Genomic DNA, 15,095 nt, shown 5'->3' with positions numbered 1-15,095 from the left:
GGCTAAAACAAGTGCTGAATTGAATATTTAGTGTCTGCATAAAAACCGTTTTCTGGTTTACTGAGAAGGATAGCAAGTATGGAGGCAAACTCTACACATAGAATGAGGTATGTACATGTGTTGGAATTTGTTCGCTCTGTCAAAATCAATGGCTAACATGTTAAAAACACTTTATCATTCTAATCTAGATATTTTCCGTGATAAAAGGATAATGTGTTATGAGGTAGGCTATCACAAAGAAGAGTGGTAAAATAAGCCAAAATGTTTAATGCTCTGCATGCTAGCCATATAAAGCTTCAACATAAAAAATCCCAAGGTTTGAGATATTTTCTCAAAAATATCAAGAGCTATCTCAAGAACCACTGAACCAATACTGGGCTTGTTGTACTCATTTTTATGTAATTTTCATGCTGATTCCAAATATAGTCATGAAAATGTACAATTATTCTAAATTTTTTGAATTTTCAAAAAAAAATTGACTTGTCGTCTGCACTTGTTAAACTTCATATCAGACTTCATATGTTGCATATGACCACATGTTGCTTGTTTCTTCATTGGGCTATTCCAGTTGAAACCCATACACCCCGCATGAAAGACATGACCTTAATCTCCCACACAGGGAGTGTAGATATCAAATGGAGTCACCCATTCAGGTAACCCCCATTTGAAATTTTTACTCCCTGTGTGGTAGATTAAGGTCATGTCTTCCATATAGATAGATGAACTGGAATAGTCCATTGTGTTAAATATAACTAGATATTTTCAATCGCATTTTCAATAATTTTCAACTGAATAGAATAGAAAATGGGCAAATAAAATCTGCCTGGATTAACCAAGAAATTCAATTGGAATTAGGAATGCAATATACGCTCAGATTCTCCAGGGGTGTGCGGATTTCAAGTGGAATAGCCCAATCATTTGTGAGATGGATACAGTAGCGTAGCCAGCGGGGGCAGGGGGGCCAGAGTGCCCCCCTGACAAAATATGAAAGAAAAAAGTGCCCCTTTGACAAAATATGAAAGAGAAAATCAGGAGGGCAAAGGAAAAGAAAAAGGGCAAGGAGATCCTTTTCTAGCAAAATTCAGGGCCAAAATAGTGTAAAATACAAAAAATGTCCGCACTATGTGCGCACATTGTAACAATATAGCCCTTTTCAGCCGGATAATGGGCGAAAATAATGTTAAATACCTTTTTTTTTCAAGCACATCATCCCAATAAGGCCTTTTTCGGGAAGCTCAAAGACATACAGTCTCTATGTATTGTATGATGCAAATGCAATTTTTTTCGTCCGTGCCCCAAAAATTTTATTTTGCCCCTCTGACCAAGAAAGCTGGCTACGCCCCTGGATGGACATTAATCAAAGTGCATGTAAAATTTGTTTTTCAGTTTTATTTTGTTATTTTTAGCAATATTGATTAAATTTTGATGAAACACTAAGTACAACATGAATGGGATTTCAGTACATAACAACTGTTAAGGAAATTAAATTGCCTGGAAAATAGTAAATTTGTCACGTTTAGGTGAGTGGGTGGCAAGCGCTTTAATTTTTCCAGTTTTAGCCATTTAATTAACAAAAAACCTGCAGTGTGCTTCTAAATATTAATAAATTCATCTTATAGGAAAAGATTGAGCGTTTTTGTTTTGAGCGTTTCGACAGTATTTTTTGTGGGACATGAGAGCACATCAGACTTATTGAATTGCATTCTGAATACGAAGAATGTCTTTCTGATATCAAATAATTTTCATTTTTTGAAATTCACAATATTATACAAATTTTATGACAAATTATTAAAATTTGATATTGTTCACATTTTGATATATCAGTCCTCAAGTAAATTTTATAAATCTAATGATATATTCTTAAAGTGTATGTAGCTGGGAAAAAAAGCAGGCGATCAATTGAAAATTTTGAACTTTCATATTGAAGATATGGATTTTTTCCCAAAAAGACCTAATTTTTGTTGGTGTTTTGGAAAAAAATCCATACCTTCAATACGAAAGGTCAAAATTTTCAATTGATCCTTTTGTGTGTCAGCTTAAGTTGTCTCAATATTTGAGTGCACACACCACTAGGTCATGCTCCCTTCCAACTCACCTTAAAGATGCCAGATGCTGTGTGGTACTTTGTGTAATTAGTTAAGGGGCTGTGTGTCAGATTTTATGAATACAGCACTCAAACCTGAAGGCTATGATGTCCAACACAGATTGCTTGAAAATTATACAAACACTAGGATCCACAACATGCTCATCTATCACTGACACAGTTCTTTAATCCCAATGCATTTGTACATTCATTGAATGACCTTTGAAAATTTGGGTACAAAAACTCATACTCTGCAACTTGAGGTCAAATGTTGCACTATGATTGTTTAATTGAGGTTAGAGAACTATGTCATTGGGATGAGGTTATTATGGTCCATAGTGAAATCATCTAAATGAATGAGAAAAAACCTTCCTGAAATTCTTTATATTTTTCCAAAAGCATTTTTGACTTACAGACCTTTTATCATTATTGCAGCACCCCCTCATCCTAAGGTCCACTTTTTCCTATTTTATTCAATAAAAGGTGAAAAGTGGAAGAAAAATTGACAAAAGGTCCACGTTTTGAGGAAAAGTCTAAAAATAATCCGCACACATTTCAACATAATACATATAAAACCATTTTAAGACCAAAGCTCTACTTGATTATATCCAAATAAGTGGTACTTGTGAAAATTCGACCACTCTCCTAGCATGCTAGCGAGTGGTTAACCACTCATCTTTAAAATCTAGACAGCAAGACCTGGTGCCTTCCATAGGGGTGTATCGTGGATTTCAACTGGAAATAGCCCAAAGTTTGGTTCATTATTTCATTAAAAGTTGGGTTATATAAAAAGGGTATAAAACGTTTTGGTAACATTTAGAAAACACAGAAAACTTATGCAAAACATAATGTTATTTAGTGATGATGACAAAATGTGTTGCTGAACATTTCTAAAATGTTGTTGTTAGTGTTCCATTTTAACAAACGTTTTCATGACCTTTATATTACCCGACGCGACATTAATATGTCATTAAAACATTTTGACCAAAACCAAAATACATTTATAACATGTTCATAACATTTTAAAAACATTTTCTTGAGAAGCTGATCAAAATTATTTTAAGTAAAATAATGGGCTATTCCAGAAAATAAGGTGCATGCACACCCCACAGAGGAGTAACTTTCCAATTATAGAAATGTCTGGATTTCCAGGTTTGCTTCCTGGAAACGACTGGAATTCCAGTTGCTTATGTCACTTGAAAAAGCCTGGAAATCCAACTAAGGCAAAAAAAAAAAGGTTCGTCTCAAAACTTGCGCGCGCGTTTGTAAAATCCCACGATTTGACAAAAACAAATGTGGAAATTTTTTATTAAAAAAAAAAAAGTTTTAGTTTTTCCAGAAAAAATCGGCGAAAATCAGACTTTTTTCTCAAAATACCATGAAAAAAGTCGGGAATAAAAAAAAAAAAAAAAAAAAAATCGCATTTCGCATTTGTTTTAAATTTCTCGTGAGCTTTGAGACAAACCTTTTTTTGTTGCCTAATATGAAGGAAAAATGTCCCAAATGAGCTCTCAAATTGAGGATTTCTGATTTTGAACTATTTTTCTGCTGGATTTGTTTGCCTTTGGACACTCTAAGAGTCTGGTTTCCATCAAGTTCATCTATTTTCTGGAATAGCCCAATAATATTAGGCAAAAAAAAAAAGAAGGTTCGTCTCAAAGCTTGCGCGCACGTTTGTAAAATCGCACGATTTGACAAAAAGGAAATGCAGAAATTTTTTTTATTTCAAAATTTGTTTTTTTTTAGTTTTTTCCAGAAAAAATTGGCGAAAATCAGACTTTTTTCTCAAAATACCATGAAAAAAAGTCCGTAATAAAAAATTTAAAAAAAGAAGAAAATCGCATTTCGCATTTCTTTTTAAATTTCTCGTGAGCTTTGAGACAAATCTTCTTTTTTTTTGGCCTTACAGGAGATTAATATGAGATTCAAGGAAAGCAAAGTTTGAAATCTGCCACATTCCCTTTAATATGCTTTTGGAGAGCAGGTGTTTTTCATAGGATTGATGAATGCAATTAACACCAGCAAGTGTAATGATGTTGGGATTTTCCATTTGAAATCCCCCCTGGAATACATGACCTTAATCTTTCACACAGGGGGTAGACTTCAAATGGAGTCAACAACTTCATTTGAAATACATACTCCCTGTGTTATAGATTAAGTTCAAGTCTTCTATGGGGGTGGATTTCAAATGGAACAGCCCATTGTCTAAATCCATTCAAACCTAGGATATGAAATTAGGTTGGTAGTCCAATAGATGTCCATATCCATCATGCTAATCATGTTAAAGCCATAATGTACGATCTTATAATAATGAAATTGGTAATTTTTTTTCAAACCTGATTTTTTTTTTGCATATTTGTAATGTTTACACATGTCCCAACTTGCACCTAAATGGAATCAGTCAAATTTGTTGTCTTTGTAGGTCAACAGAGCAAAGTTCGACATATTACCATAATTCAAAAAATTATGATAATATGTCCTCCCAAAGAACTGCATGTTAAATGGCCAAAAAACCAGCGGGGTTTCTTTCACTTTGTTATTTCAACTTAAAATGGACAGCAACCCTTCCGGGCAGTTATTTCTAATATTATTTCAACATTTTGAATAAAGAATAACAAAATTAAAATTTGACACAAATCGTACATTTTGCCATATTTGGCAGAGATCAGTACCGTACCTGGGCCATTTAGTGCCACTCCTTATTTGTGGGAAAAGATAGTCAAACTTTACACAGGGGTCAAGTTCAACAGTTTAAAATAACAGTAATATCAGTTCCTCTATTCATAAGGATTCAAAAAGAGTATAGTTTGACCTATCTACAAGCTACAGTGTACAGTCTCATTTTAGCCTACAGGGAGTGAAACTTATATTTGCTCCGATTTTGTTGAAAATTGTCTCAAATTATGTCTTGTCATGAGAAAATTAAACAAAAGAATAGTTTGCCCTATCTAGGATGTTTTGTTATCTTGGTAATACAGCAAAATAGGCAAATACCCATTAGGTCGCATTGAGTTCTATTGAATCACTAACCTTGACAGTTGTGTTGTGTTATTTGGTTAAGATATCATCTTAGTTAGTTCAAACTATTCTTTTTCCTGATTACTTGCAACAAGAGAAATAATTTGAGACTATTTCAAAATCAAAATAACTTGATTTCAAATGCCAAGTGCATTGTACTTTGACTTCTGCATCACTACCTCAAATTGACAAATGTACAACAGCACCATTTCTCTTTATTCAATATAATAGCCAGCTCATCGATTTGCAGTGGTAATGCCTCACTGAACTGGAAATACTGGTTGTGTTCAGATGATCAAAGAATTCTTGAGGATCGGCATGCTCGAGTATCCTAAGTCAATCCCCGAGTGTGTATCCACAACACTCCATGAAAGCCTGGATTTGAGTTTTGCGATGTCATCATCTTTGCAGGGCCGGATTTACCTTTTGGGGGCCCTGGGCCAGGCCAAATTGTTTGGTTTAGGTATAGATTTAATAGCCTTGATCAAGGCTTCCTCCTTACTTTTTCTCTATTCATGCTCCTCATAGGACCCATGTATAATCAGTGGTAGAAGTAGGCCTATCATATACTGGACTTTCTAAAATTTTTAGTCAGGTCAGATTTTTTGTGTAGGCAACATGAGCTAGGGAGGAAGTGTGCCTTGTGGGGTGGGCGTGGTGGCATTTTGCTCAAACACTACCGCTGCAGTGCACAGTATGCCTGGAGTAAAGTCAAGATAAGAAAGTCCACTATCTGGCCTCAACAATTCAAATGTCAAATCAATTTTTACAAAGTTATGATGCTAAATAATATTTCAAAAGAATAACATTTGAAACAGAAATTTTTGGAAAATGTGGCAAAGCTTCCATGAATTTTACATTCATTAACTATGGATGCCAAAGGACTTGAAACAAGTCTAAGATTTAACAGTGGTGCGCGATGGGTGCATTACAATTGAGAGAGACGAGCAAAGATTTTACTATGATATTTGTGTGTCTGTGAAGTGCGCGAAAAAATTTAAATTTCAGACTGTTTTAGCCTAAAGTGAAAGTGAATTTTGCTACACAATGGGTCAGTGCATGTGAAGCGTGGAAAATTTTACAATTTTACCGTATTTTGGCCCTAAACATGGTGTTTTTTGGCTTTTGGATGATCATCATCGAATCCACTAAAATACTTGGGTATAAATTTGCAGGCAAACTTAGCGATTGGCATCCTCCAAGAGCGTTCACACGGCAGATTTCCCAAGTTTTTGCTTGAGAACCGTGTTGCTTTTAACAGAAATCCTTCCATGTGGACGTGTCTTCAGTCATGCCTTCCTTCACAGCTTTGGCTTCACACCCACTGATAAATTGATTCCAGTAACCTCACCTCCAGTAGAATATGTTCAAATACACCCACATATTTGCGGTATATTGAACTTGACCTTTGTATATAGTGGGGATGAGTTTGATGATAGGAAGTGACTTTTTCAAGGTTCCATTCACATCTGTGGGATGATAAGCTGTCAGTGAACTGCATCCCTGATACTGATAACAAGAAATTTTCATGTGCATGAAAATTTTGTGAATTTCTGGGGGGGGTCCTGAGTTATAACTATGCTGGTGATGAGAATGTTCTTTATATTCCTGTCAGTGGTGGCACCAGAATGGTTGTTGTTGTATTGTTTTTTGGTAGGGGGGGGGGTTAAGTGAATTTAATTTTTTTTTTTTTTTTTTGGGGGGAGGTAGCTAAGATCTTAAATATATGCATATAATTGGACATTTCTTTATAGAACTTTCATGATTTTGCCAGGGCCCAGGGGGCACCATAGTCCAAGATTTGGGGCATCCCATTCTCACATGCTCCCTGGCACCCATACACTGATTCATATAGATTTAGAAATTTGCCACATTGACAAAAAGTTATGGCCCCTGAAACGAATTGTTCCCTTAACGCAAAAATTGTATACAACACAAATATTATGTTTCACACTCTTGCAATAGTCCGGTTATTTGTTACTAACTTCAGCTGACGATAATCAATATCATTTAACCTTTACACTTATAAGGATGAGTTTTGGTACCTAGAAATGCTCACAATCAGGTTGGAGGTCTATATGTTATGGGCAGTTTATGAACTTTGTATTTGGGGTTTTGATTAAATGATTGGATACTGACCGATTCGCTTTGATGCAATGGCATTTGAAAAACAGTGAAGCCATGACTACATGCATGTGTTGTTTACCATAAGTGGATCTGCAACATTTTTGCTCTATATCTGCTGTATAACTTATTTCAGTACATTTTGAGCGACTTACTTCTTTGGAAGGAATGTAGGTATGTAGAGTGTGTTATATTTGAACAAGCTCGTTGGAATATACATGATATAGGCGGGAATATAGGACATAGGTCCTATGTATCATACACTCATACCTCATCGGGCTATTCCAGTTGAAATCCACACCCCCTGTGACAGACATGATTTTAATCTCCCACACAGGGGGTTTAGATTTCAAATAGAGTCATCAGCCATTTGGGTAACCCCATTTGAAATTCACACTCCCTGTGTGGGAGATTAAGGGCATGTCTTCCATGAGGGTATGGATTTCAACTGGAACAACTCATTCCAATTCAGCAACCAGTGACAGAATCTCATCTATGGGATGCAAGTATTTAGCCGGATTTATCATTGGAATTAATTTGTACTTGTAATATTTGTGACAACATACCGTGAGAACTATTATAGTGAGGATGTCTACTACATGTACTGATGATAATGCCCCGGATACCACAGGAGATGTGAGTCCTCCAGTGAGTCCATCAAAAAAGAACGCAGATGATTTTGACTTTACGTAAGTAGCAATTGGGAGGGGTATGTGTATTGACACTAGATCTCTCCACTAAAATACATTGTGTGTGCAAAATATTACTTAAAATTGTTGGAATTTTGATCAAAATGGAAGCAGAACAAGCGGTGGCATCCGGGGGTGGCATAGCCAGCACTTTTTCAGAGGTTGGGCAAAGGGGGGGAAGCCAACATTGCTCTGCAATTGGGCAGGGCTAACTAGGCCTTTTGTCTCTTGTCCGCAGGCTAGGCCCCGTAAGGTCCACCCCTGAGGATCATTTACCCAATACCCTGCCATGTTGGCGGTGCTGTGGAATACAAATGAACCCCTGAACAAATATGGCCGACTAGCTGTTGCCTGGCCACCACGGAGGAGGCACTCAAGTTTAGTTTGAATCTGAAAGTGGACCCACATTTAAATACCAATTTTACAGAAAATTTGACCGGCCCATTTTTATACCTTTATAAATTTGGGCTCCAGTAACCTATTAGGTGAAAATGGGGTGGCTTTTTTGTTGAAAATTGTCAAAAAGTATCCATTTTGTACCAAAATTGACCTAAAAAGGGCCTGCATACCGCCATGATCATTCATATGGGAACGCCACGGATCAGTCTATATGGTGAGAAATAATGATAAAATTTAATAAAATATTGATGTTTGTAAATGTCTGCTGCATGACCTCCTTAGATTGCGATACTGGTGTCAACTGTCATCTCATAACGGGAAGTAAACAGATATATTACTTCCTCTGTATCCGGGTGTACTGAAATCAGGTTACTGAATATTCAAATTTGATCTCAAAAATTGAACTTTTAATTCTTAAGTAAAAAGTGTCTCACTCTCAAAAGTTTTTGGACCTGATCTTTCTGTTTGATATAGCTCTCAGTAATAAATCCAGCATACTGCCACTATTTATAGGAGTTGTCTAAAAACATGGGTGCTATTCAGCGCCAATCTGGCATGAAATGTGGAGGGGATACCCGGCCAAAATTGTTAAAAAGTGGCTGAAAAGAACAAAAAATGGGTAATTTTGCCAAAAGGTGGGTGGGTGGGGGGCACATCCCCCCTGTCCCCCTGGGATTGATGCCCATGGTGCTATCACTTTTGGGACACACTATAATTATATTATGTAGGCCTAAGCAGCTATTTGCTGATTGTTGAAAATGACTTTTAATATTTCGCCAAGTTTCAATTGCTATTTTCAAGGAAAAAAACAGAAGGTTGTTTCATTATATTTTTAAATTGACATTGTGACATTTTAAAACTAAGAATAGTTGATTGACTTTTTGTCAACCACTTTTTGTTTTATTTTGTTTAATTATTATTATTATTATCTTAATTTGTGTATTTGAAGGTGAACATTATTTTGTGTGTGGGGGTGTGTGTGTGTGTGTGTTCATTCTGTTGGTCTATAAGCATAAGGGCTAAACCTGGGGGGGCACATCATGTATTTTTTTAAATATTTTGGTGGGTATGCTTCCCCGGAATATGGGTATTTGGGCCAGGAGCTGATGATGTACTGGTAAAATGTGGTATTTTGGAGCTGCGAACAAGTAAAAGTGAGTCTTTTGGAGCTGTGAACAGTTAAAATCAAGGGTCTTTCTTATCTTTCTGGTTGAAAAAAAAAAACAGGAATGAGGAATTTGGGGGTCTTTTAGAGATGAAATTATCAAAATCAAGGGTCTTTCATAGTTCTATTTTTGTGAAATGAGCTCTTTCGGAGCTACAAAATTCAAAGAGGGTCTTTCCAGACTTTTTGGCAAAATATCATACCAAATATAATAGTTTCAGCCCAGCTCAGTAACCAGCTGAGGTTCTTTTGTCAAATTGATTCTGTAAAAGATTTGTTTAAATTGTGTTTATCTCATGTTATTGCTATATCATGCTACCAGGAAGCAATCGGCTAATGAAAACTTATCCATAGGTCACAAATGATTCTGAGTATATTGTTAGTGTAGGAAATTTAGTCACAAAATCAGGTTTGAAATAATTGACCAATTACATTTTAAAAGACCTTATATTCGCAAACTATTAATGCGCATGGAAAACTATTATTTGGCCAAATTAATTGGGACATCAGTACACGATAAAGCTGTCAATCATAATTGACATAGGCTATTTAGTCACTTTTCAAAGTTAGTCACTTTTCAAAGTTAGTCACTTTTCAAAGTTAGTCACTTTTTAAAGTTAGTCACTTTTTAAAGTTAGTCACTTTTTAAAGTTAGTCACTTTTTAAAGTTAGTCACTTTTCAAACTTAGCCACTTTTCAAACTTAGCCACTTTTAAAAGTTAGCCACTTTTAAAAGTTAGCCCCTTTAAAAGTTAGCCCCTTTTAAAAGTTAGCTCCTTTTAAAAGTTAGCCCTTTTAAAAGTTAGCCCTTTTAAAAGTTAGCCCTTTTAAAAGTTAGCCCTTTTAAAAGTTAGCCCTTTTAAAAGTTAGCCCTTTAAAAGTTAGCCCTTTTAAAAGTTAGCCCTTTTAAAAGTTAGCCCCTTTTAAAAGTTAGCCCCTTTTAAAAGTTAGCCCCCCCTTTTAAAAGTTAGCCCCTTTTAAAAGTTAGCCCCTTTTAGTAGCCACTTTTAAAAGTTAGCCACTTTTAAAAGTTTAAAATTTAGTCACTTTTAAAAATTAATCACTGTTAAAAGTTTGTCACTTTTGTGTGTAATTAAAATCAATTAAAATGGTATGTTTTAATCATTTTGTGTGCATTTTACAACAACCAATGATCAATTGTATGGTTCTTAATATTATTTTATAATACTTATAATGAAAAAAGAATTTATATTTTTAAATTATATGCTTAGGTTTGTAAATTCTTCCATCAAGTTTGCCTTGTATCTGAGCCAAATGTGATGACTGTTGATACTTCTGAAGGAAACTATTTTTGTTTCAGGCAAAATAGTAACTTTTTGCCATTTCCCCCTCAAATTGTCACAGTGTCAAATTAAGGATTTTCAACCAGGATATAGCCTATTATTAACAAACACCCTCTGGTACAAATGTTAAAAATTTGTGGTGACAAATTTTTATGGGATGATTTTTATGCAAGGTACAAAGTTTTTAAAATAATTTTTGAAGTAAAATTTACAAATAGGCCTATAGGCCTAATAGGCCTATGTGTAGGCCTATAATTTTATATAAATTATTTATTTAGGGCCTGCATTGATGTTAGGCCAATTTGGAACATTTTGTGAAAATTAAAGAGAGTGGAAAATTATGTTTAAGTCCCCTCTGGCAAACCAAAAGTCAGGCGACCTTGAATGAACAATAGCAGTTTTCCACATTGGCTCACACATGGGTTGATATGTACACAGCTTCTATTGTAAACTATTGACCCTCCATTACCAGTGTTTCTTATCACAATCTCCAACTACAAAATCCATCAACACTCAATATACATGAATGCTACTAGGTCATGCATATGGTGACCTGGGTACTATGTTTAGTTCTTATTTCTAAGCAGAAGGCATTGGGTTGCTGGTGAGTGACTGGAGGTCAAGGGAGTTAGCATAGGATTGAGGTTGTGAAAGTAGTTGACTTGTTGGCATAGATAGATTTGTTCCAGACAGGGAAGTGTTTCAAATATACCGCCAAACTCAATACATGTGTGCATGTAGTATTGCTATACAGTACAACTATAGTTTACTACAGGATCTAGAACCGAGGGAATTTATACACTGGAGTAAACTCTGAGACTAGTATATTATTTATACCAGTAAACTTGAACAACTTCTGCTGACTTTACTATTTGTATGGTATAGGATTGTACTGTGGATATCAGGGTGGTGATAACATTGTTTATATCGGATGATCTAGTGGAGTGAAGTTACAATGTCAGATTCCAATGGAAAGTAAGTAGGCCTATGCTTTAACCATAGATATTTTTAGTATCTATGCTTTAACCATGTTATTCATTGCTGTAGTATATGACATGATAAATAGTCATAAAAGTGGCCAAAAGATAATATCATTGAGGACCACATACATATTCATTGTAGGCCTACTAATATACATGTACTACTAGTACTGTACTAAGTACTAGTTGATAATACAGATCTGCTCTAGACTCCAGATCTAAAACATGTCTCAGATCTAAAACATACCGGTATGTCTAAGTCCCAATTGGGTGGGGGTGGGGGAGGCAAGATTGTCTTGTGAGACTAACATCCCACTGTCGAATATTAATTATCAAATGGGTGTCTGTCGTACAACAGTTGGAATTTATTGTGCAAATTTCCCAATAGTACCACCACACGAGCGAAACAAACTCCAAGACATATTTGATTGTTCTGATCAAATGAATCCACTGGCCCACTATACAGTAGGCCTACACAATATTAAATTAATTAATTTGTAAAAAATTTATAGAGCGTTCCAGACTTGGCATGATTTTTCTTTTTGCATAATATATGGCTGCGGTCATACTAGTACGGTACTTGCTAAGTTTCAGTAGCACTAGCAGTTTCTTTTCTATCCATATGTCAACAGTGTGCAAAACCAAAACTTGGATCTACTACTCTCTGTCCTGTTCCAGGAAAATATAGCACAAATTGTTGTGGATCAAAAAATATTATCCTAGCTGTTTTGCCATATGAAAATAAGCTAAATCTTATCCTTCCTTGGAGACTCGTAAAAAGACTATTAATGTCAAGTTAAAGGAGGATTTCGTGATCCTAGCATCCTCATTTTATGACATTTTTCAGTAGATATCCACGAAAAAAGCTTATTTCCAAAATTTCAGTTGATTCCGATTTTGCGTTTGCGAACTATGCATGATTATGTGTATTACACTGCTCCATAGACAATGTGTTGTAATTTCGTTCTGGTGCACCAGAACGAAATTCAAATTTGGCGATATTTTTGCTAAACAAATTAATCTGCAAGAAATATTTGGTACATAAACATTATGTAGCCAGAGGTATCCAGTGGTGTAAAAATCTAAACTTTTTGGGAAAAGTGGGGGATGAGGCTGTGGATCACGAAATGCCCCTTTAAGCATTTTAATTTTGTTGGAATAGGCCTACACATTTTCTTATCTTTTTCATAATCAATATTATAAAAAAATAACATAAAATACTAAAAGAGCCAACTCTTAACCTATAGATATTAAAGATTTGGGAATGCAGTGGCGTGTCCAGGGGGTGCTTTGGGGGTTGAAGTCCCCGCACTTTGTTAAAAATCATGTAAAATCAGCCCTTTTTTTGGTGATTTTAGCCATTAACCCCAGTGGCGTAGCCAGGATTTTGGAACCGAGGGGGCACAACTTGTAAATGTACCAACGGAAATTGTGATTTGTTGACCCAAAATTGTTTTCCTTTTAAAAAAAAAAAATAAAAAAAAACAATTTTTTATGTAAAATTCAATTTCATTCACAATTTTTCATCATTTTTTACAATTCTCCCTTTTTCTGTCACCCTGGGTACAAAATAGTCTATTGTTAACCCAATTTTTTTTTTCACTAACGCCTTCCGTCTACCGGGACGGCCTTATATGAACCGGACGGCCATGCCGAGCGGGCTGGGGGCAGTGCCCCCGCCGCATAACTCTGAAAGCACCTCTGTGCCCCCCGCATGTACAGATCCTGGACACGCTGGTGGAATGCTTAGACCCCATGGGCTTAGACTTGTGCTAATAGTAAGAGAACATTGCATGTTTCTGGCCCAAAAATACTAAAATTTGACTTTTATTGCTATAGTTAGAACTAAATGATTAGGATTTAGCTATGTTTTATTTGGCAAAATAATATTTAAATTTCAAAAAAACGAGTGTTGTATTTTTCTGGAATCAGGAGTAGAAGTTTAAATATTTACCATGTAGATTCACTTTATTTGCGAGGTTTTGCAGGGGAAATGTGTGATACACATAGGTTACAACCCGCTATGTTGAAGGTCCTTTATGTCGGAAGTAAGGTTCGATATGGTGAACGTGAAATAAGGCTCGCTATGTCGGATCTAACCCTAACCTCTAAGAAGAAAGAACAGTTTACCAACCCAAAGTGTTACAATTAAACAAGACAACACAAATAAACACAAATCCCAACTGGCACACAACCCAATTTAAAAAAAAAAGCAAGGAAATGTGCCGGCATGGGATTCGAACCCATGACCTTCAGATTACCAGATGGACGCTAGTCAATTTCAGGGGGACAATTCAAGTCCAAACTAGAACTGGTACCTCGCACCCAGGAGGCCAGGGGGTTTGTGTGTGGAGCGGCCGGCTGTGAAACCGCTTTCGAGCGTGCAGCGCGAGGGGATAACTGGCGAATGTCAGAGAGGGCCTGTCATGTCCCACTCTGCACTGAACAAGTGCTAGTCCAAACATTTGCCAATAATTTGGGTTTTTTTTGCCAAAAAGAAAGGAAATATTTGTGGTACATTACATGGGATGGAGGGGGGACCCAAGATTGAGGAAATGTCTCATGCCCCCCTGCCCCCCCCCCCTTTGCTGGTGCCACCACTTCCTGTGGGTACTGGGTTCACATAGCTGTAGACTAATGTACCACACATTTGGTGGGAGTACCATTACCCCCGTACTGCGCATCAGTTGATGTCAGATAACCCACACAGGCACACTAATCTAGATTCTAAGCACTAGTATACTGTTTTGTTGTGTGGCCTCTGGCATTTCTGAGAGGGTGGGAAAGTCACTATAATATCGTATTTGCTTACTTGTACTTTGAAATTAGAACCATACAAATGCAAATTTAGAGGAGAGGAAATCAAAACGTGTAAATGTTTTTAAAATTACACGAACTGTGAATAATGTGCTTTATAACGAGCTCCCTGTTGCATTCAAATATGTAGGGTCTGATGAATCATGCAGTCTCAAAATAATTTTTATGAAAAGTTATTTTTGGGAATATATATAACGCATATATTGTCCGAACTTGGGGAGGAAGGCCCATTATGCATTATTATTTGTTAAGGGGGTACTACACCCCTGGCCAATTTTGGGTCTATTTTTGCATTTTTCTCAAAAAGTATAACGCATTGGTGACAAGTAAGATATCTATATTATAGGGGCAAGGACTACAACTACTGCACTGAAAATTCAGCAATTCAAGGCTATTGATTTATTGATCAAATATTGGTTTTCCCTCATTTTTGACTGTAACTCCACACTTGTTGTCTGTGCTGGAATAAAATTTCCAGTGCAGTAGTGGTAGTCCTTGCCCCTATAATATACATAT

The 15,095-nt window shown here is 36.1% G+C and overlaps 1 protein-coding gene across 4 annotated transcripts in view; it reads left to right on the top strand.

Moving 5' to 3' along the window:
* Nucleotides 1-15,095, top strand: part of LOC140168398 (tumor protein p53-inducible protein 11-like) — a 455,473-nt gene that overhangs the window by 219,292 nt on the left and 221,086 nt on the right. The window contains exons 1-2 of one of the 4 annotated variants that reach the window (XM_072191783.1): nt 7,267-7,399; nt 7,698-7,914. The exons of 1 other annotated variant lie outside the window; for it this stretch is intronic. In XM_072191783.1, the coding sequence (XP_072047884.1) occupies nt 7,814-7,914 (101 nt within the window). In that variant the 5' untranslated portion in view covers nt 7,267-7,399; nt 7,698-7,813. Of the gene's footprint in view, nt 1-33; nt 108-7,266; nt 7,400-7,697; nt 7,915-11,511; nt 11,758-15,095 lie in introns of those variants that run through there. 2 more of the 4 variants (XM_072191785.1, XM_072191786.1) reach the window with 2 other exon arrangements.

Source organism: Amphiura filiformis, chromosome 13, assembly GCF_039555335.1.
Source record: "Amphiura filiformis chromosome 13, Afil_fr2py, whole genome shotgun sequence".
Lineage (NCBI taxonomy): Eukaryota > Metazoa > Echinodermata > Ophiuroidea > Amphilepidida > Amphiuridae > Amphiura > Amphiura filiformis.
Note: the sequence above shows the minus strand (reverse complement) of the source record. Positions and strands in the feature narration are given on the sequence as shown.